The sequence below is a fragment of the Neopsephotus bourkii genome, unplaced genomic scaffold (genome assembly GCF_033783945.1).
Source record: "Neopsephotus bourkii isolate Nb327-2 ecotype Australia unplaced genomic scaffold, CSIRO-AGI_Nbou_v1 NB_1508, whole genome shotgun sequence".
Classification (NCBI taxonomy): Eukaryota; Metazoa; Chordata; class Aves; order Psittaciformes; family Psittacidae; genus Neopsephotus; species Neopsephotus bourkii.
The window spans coordinates 6,231,648-6,237,647 of record NW_026901984.1 but is presented as its reverse complement, the minus strand read 5'-3'; the positions used below and the strand labels follow the sequence as shown (position 1 = coordinate 6,237,647).

Below are 6,000 nucleotides of genomic sequence, written 5' to 3'. Positions count from 1 at the left end.
TGACTGCTGGTAAAGGCAAATGGAGCCTTAATGTGGACCAGAAGAACATGCAGCAACCTGTGTTGCACTCATATACTAGAGAGTTTTCTCCCTTTGTTGAGAGACGGGTGAGGTATTGCCCTCCTCAGTCACCCAGAAGCATGCTACCAAAGCTCACAACAACATCTATCCGACCATAGTTTCCAAACATTTAGTGGCCAAGCTGCTGCATTTCTGACTGCATGTTTGTAGCATGTGGGTAGAATTTATACCTGGGAAAATTGCTTGAACTGCTAGAAGCTGCATAGTTTTCCTGTCCTGGCTGTAATCAGGAAGGGTTCACAATAAATATGGCTGTTTTTTTTACCAGGAACTTTAATACCAACCTAAAAATCCCCACCTGTGTCTCCCCATCTCCCTTTGTTTCACAGTTAAACACAATGACAAAAAATTCCCTGAGACTAAAGAGGAGACAACAAACGGCAGATAAAAGGAAAATTAATGGGGGTGGCAAATCTCAGGTGATGGGGGCATTAGCTCAGCTTCTCTGTTGCTCAAAAAAAATCAGTCTTGCCCCTTATTTATACCTGCAGAGGATGTGAATACCTCAGCTACAGAAATATTTCATATGTGGCCCTTTTTATGTTCAGCTGAACAAAAAATAGCGTTGAGAACTGCATCCATACAGACTGTATACAGCTGTAAAGTTTAATACCTATCCTGTCTTAAACTTTGATTACTGGGATTAAAGTAAAGTGCTTAGTATATCCAGAATGATTCCAGACCTGGATTTTCACTGCCCACCAACACTGTGGTATATTTTAAACTTTTTATTATTACTATAAAACCTTGAAATACATCTACCTAAGGAAGGAGAGGGAGGAATGCCTAGTGTCAAAAACACCACTCCTTAATTTTGCCCATTACAAAATGAACAAACACAAAACACGATCCTTTCACACATGTTGTTTTTCAAGCCATTTCTCAGTCATTCACCTGGAACTGGAAAAAAAAAAGGAAGCTGCAAAAGGACTGCACCACTTAAAACTTCCTATCAACAGCAGACAGGCAAACTTAGTAAGTCTTCCACCTCAAAATACCTTCCTGCTCCACCATCAGACGTGCCACAGCATAGCCCTTGCCCTGTTTCTGCACCTGAAAGGCCATTATTCATTATTCCATCTCCATGAGCAGTGGGCACGCACAAAGGCATTCAGTCTGTTATCTTGCTCAGATAACAAGACTAATGGCTCAAAAATCTTGTAAGCAGCTGCCTTTAAATCAGGTTCTGCATCTGGCAGGAGACACCTGCTTCAGCTTTTGAGCCTCTGCTGCTTTTTTCTTTTCCTGTTCCTCTGCCTTCTTCCGCTCCTCTTTTAGCTCCTTGTACCTCCACTTGGGAATCTGCAGATAGGGGTCATCCTTTGCACTGCTCCTCCTTCTCGCCTTTTCTGGCTGGAAGGTGGGTGGAGGAGCCTTGCTGACTCGGACTTTGGGGATTACAAATCCTGGCCTGACGCTGCTGCGTCTGAGCAGGTGGAGCGGCAAGAGGCTTGCTTTCCTAGTGGCTATGGTGTTCACCTGGGATACTGCAAGGCTGATGGGCTGCAGGCTGGCTCGCCGGTCCTTCTTCTTGGGGATCAGCGTGACTTTGGAGTTCTGAAATAGCTTCTCGTAGCTGCTAATGTGATCTTTGTCCTGAGATCGGATCTCCTCGGCTCTCTGCTGCCTAAGGATTTCTTGCACAGCCAGTCTGCGCTTCCCCACAGAAGGCGGGCTGCCTGGGCACACAGTCCGGCAGGACAGGGCAATGAAAGGACTGCGCAAGCTTGTTGTCACCTTCACCATATGGTCGAGGACCCCGTCTGCTTCTGGGCCGTAGAAAGACCGGAATGAGATAGCTGCCCTCATGCACTCAGAAAACCTCTGCAAACAGCTTTTTGGCTCTGCAGCCTTGGCAAGAAGTTCCTTCATCTTTGGCCATTCTGGTTTATATTGATCACAAAGCTGCTCCGGGCATGGCCTGTCCATCAGCTTTTGCATGATGAAGGCAGATTCTGATCTTCCTGTGTAACAAGCCCATTCCCATGAAGTCAGTCCACGGCTTGGGTCAGTCGCATGAACATTTGCCCCTCAAAGAAAAGAAAACCAATTAGTGTTAATTAATGAAACTGCCAGCACTTCTGTTGCTATGATCAGAGTGGAATCAGGGAGATCCGTACAAGAAAATGTCACATACGAAACTCAATAATATTTGTGTCAAATGGACATGCCATAAGGAGATATCAGGTTCCTAACTTTCTGAACTCCTGATCTGCTAGAAAAATAAAAATAAGAGAAGAAATTGAGGCTATATATATGAAATGCTCTTAATTCAAAGAATGACATAAAGAATTGAAACTGCATTGAATGTTGCCTGCCATTTTAAAATCTATTCGCTTGAGCTTGCATGAAGACTGATGAATACAGAAAGAAACAATTCTGTACACAGAAATCCTTCCCATAAATAATGGTCTTTGCACTGGTTGATGCTACTTGGAAGAGAGATTTTGGGCTAATGATGACAAGATACATGAAAATATCTACTCAGTGCTTACTAGGGGAAAAAATAACAAATAAAACAAAGGAATTCCTAGAAAAGCGTTAAAAAGTGAGAGAAAAAAAGAGAAAAAAGGCACGTGGGGTGGGTGGGTGGGGGGTGTGGATAGAGAAAACACCAGGTGTACAATTCTGGTGCTCTTATGTCTGAGAGGACACTAGAATTAGGGAAACTTGAGAGAATGATGACATGGGTAATCAAATATAAGGAAAGTTTCCTTACATGTCAAAGAGTGGATAATGGGCGAGATTCCTAAGTCTCTGCAAAAATACCTAAAAAGAGGATGCTAGAGACACAGAGCAAGAGTACATGTGGATGGAGACATTGTAAGCAAAAGACCTGATGTCAGTGTAATTTAAGTGAAATTTTCAGAAAGGACCACTCAAAGAGAAAGCAAAGGGGCACTGCAGGGAGTCAAGCATGGGGCCCACACTGGAAAGCAGAGGGGAGGCATAGAAGAGGAAGAGTTAATCAAATCAAAGCTTTATTAGCTGTGGACTGAAGAAAGGATTGCGAGATCTCAAAAGCAGCAGGGTTTGATAACGTTCCTGGCTGCAGAAGACAGACAAATCAGTGAAGGGAGGAGCAAAGACTTAAAAGGATGTATCTTCCGGCTGCACTAGCTTGCTTTGAACCATCCTACCCAAATTTCCTGCCCCTTAATCTCTCCAGTCTCAGGCTGGCTTCTTGTCCTGTCTCAATACTTGATTGGGTCTTCACTCCTTCCCATTACAGCTGACCAGGAACGTGGCAGATTAGGTGGAAGTTCTTTCCATGTCATACACATAACAGGCAAGGATTTATCACAGGAACAACAGTAAATAAAGGAATTGTCTCCAAATATAAATTTTAATGAACAGTATGTTCTGCTTGTAAAAAAGCAAGAGGTATAGTCAGCTGCTTACCTTTACCTTTGAGACCTGCCAGCTCCAATATGGTGCAGATGTGAGACCTTGGATTTGAGACATGCAAAAAAGAGCTGTGTGGGAAAGTGCCCACTAAGGACTTCTCACCTTTGCTTGGGGGCTGCATTGAAGCTCACACACTCAGCTCTGATCCTTGCTTGAGCAGTGTTACAGCTATGCCTGTGCCTGGCCATGTGCCTTGCTGATTTGGAGCCTCACTCACAGACTTAATTTCTTGTTCTGACTTCAGCCTTACCTTAACTCTATGGACTTGCCTGTCAGTCACTGCAGTACTGGCTAATCCTGGCTATTGTCACCAGCCCTTCTCTGTTTCTTCAAGAAGCACCTTTGTTGATGAGGCTAGCGCCTCTGTGTGCCTTGCTGTCACCCTTTGCTTACCTCCATTTGAAAAGAAGCCCAATCCTGCTGCTCCCTGGCAGATGTGTCCCTAGGTGTTTCATAAACTGTATCTCAGGAAACAGTAATACAGAGTATTGAAATTCCAATCTTTCAATTTGTACCTTATACCACAAAACCACTTCTAAGGCATGATGTACTACTGTGGTATTGATTCTCTGTACAGATCAGGAGACATTTCTGAACAACCTTGTCATTCAGCAGATTGCCCCATCTGGAGGAGACATGAATAGTCATGTCCCTTTTAAAATGTGATAGCAGTCTTATTGAGCTGTCATTTCCCTGTAAGTATAGCCTACAGGTTTCCTTTTAGAAAAACTGCATTTTGCCAGTTGCCTTGATTTTCCTACGAAAGTTGCATTAAGATCATTTTCATCACAACTAGTGTGAATGCAGATGCCCCTTTGGGATATAGATACCCTATTTGATTAAGAATGTTTAATGTCCCTCTTGATGTAAAACTGACATCCAGAGTTTAAAGATAGGGAGTGAAAGAGCTGAGGCATCTGTTACTGACTTGTTTTATATGCGGTATTTAAAGACCAATCTCCAGATCCACGGCCATTCTGATGACTTTACTAAAGCAGCACTGAGTTTACACTGGAGATTACAGCAGGGCTTGACACATGAATTGCAACCAGCATTTCTATGCTCCTGCTCAGGCTGGCTCGCTTGCTGAATGCTGGCATCAGTGCAGTCCTGGCAGTGCAGCAGCCTGTGACAAACTGCCAGTGAGTGACTGAGTTCCCCCCTAACTCACTGTGCACTCAGGAATAGCACATTCAAATGTTCCAAAGACTCACTTTGAAAGAACAACATTATGTCCAAGTGTCTCAGAGTGCTTTAATCTTGTAATGATTGACCTTGGCCACCCTCCAGGAACTCAAATACCAGAAAGAGCAGTCACTTTGACAAGCCAGCCCCAATCATCTGCCACACGTTGCCCTTACCTCTTGCCCATCTGACTGTGTTAAGTTCGTTCTTAGGGGGCTATGAAGGTGAGTTACTTTCCTCCTGCACTACCATAAGTAGGGGCCTGTCAAGAGAGGTCTTACCTAAGTCCCTAAACAGATACTGGGTTTAAAAGCCGCCTGGCTGTAACTCATTTTCTGTGCAAGTAGACCCACAGCTGATTATGGGTGTTTTCCTCCTATTATTTCCATGCATGTTTTAACATGGAATTTTGCTGGTTTCCTTGTGAAATTGATTTTTTGTCATCAAGTCTTTAATAACAATTCCTTTCATCTGGAGGACTAGCTACACAGGATTTGCAGAAGGCTGAGGTTCTGAATGACTTCTTTACCTTGGCCTTCACTGGCAAAGGCTCTGACCGCACCACCCAAGTCTTGGAAGGCAGACGCAGGGACTGTGAGAATGAAGACCTTGGGCCCACTGTAGGAGAGGAACTGGTTAGAGACAATCTTAAAAATCTGAATGTGCACAAGTCCATGGGTCCTGATGAAATCCATCCGCGGGTCCTGAAGGAGCTGACGAATGAAGTTGCTAAGCCACTGGCCATCATATTTGAGAAATCATGGCAGTCAGGTGAAGTTCCCGACGACTGGAAAAAGGGAAATATAACCCCTATTTTCAAGAAGGGGAAAATGGATGACCCAGGGAATTACAGCCCAGTCAGTCTCACCTCTGTGCCTGGCAAAATCTTGGAGCAGATTCTCCTGGAAGGCATGCTAAGGCACATGAAAAACAACAAGGTGCTTGGTGACAGCCAGCATGGCTTCACTAAGGGGAAATCCTGCCTGACCGATTTGCTGGCCTTTTATGATGGGGCTACAGAACTGATGGACAGGGGTAGAGCAGTTGATGCCATCTACCTGGACTTGTGCAAAGCGTTCGACACTGTCCCACATGACATCCTTGTCTCTAAATTGAAGAGACATCAATTTGATAGGTGGACAACTCGGTGGATAAAGAACTGGCTGGATGGCCGCACACAAAGAGTTGTGGTCAATGGCTCAATGTCCGGCTGGAGACCGGTAACGAGTGGTGTCCCTCAGGGATTGGTGTTCAACATCTTCGTCGCTGACATGGACAGTGGGATTGAGTGCGCCCTCAGCAAGTTTGCCGATGACACCAAGCTGT

At 44.5% G+C, this 6,000-nt stretch overlaps 1 protein-coding gene across 1 annotated transcript in view; it reads right to left on the bottom strand.

Moving 5' to 3' along the window:
- Positions 1 to 224: 224 nt before the first annotated feature.
- The window catches only part of ANKRD33B (ankyrin repeat domain 33B), a 39,872-nt gene continuing 34,096 nt past the window's right edge, over positions 225 to 6,000 (bottom strand). The window contains exon 4 of the mRNA XM_061369581.1: positions 225 to 2,111. Within this exon, the coding sequence (XP_061225565.1) occupies positions 1,261 to 2,111 (851 nt within the window). The 3' untranslated portion in view covers positions 225 to 1,260. The remainder of the gene's footprint in view (positions 2,112 to 6,000) is intronic.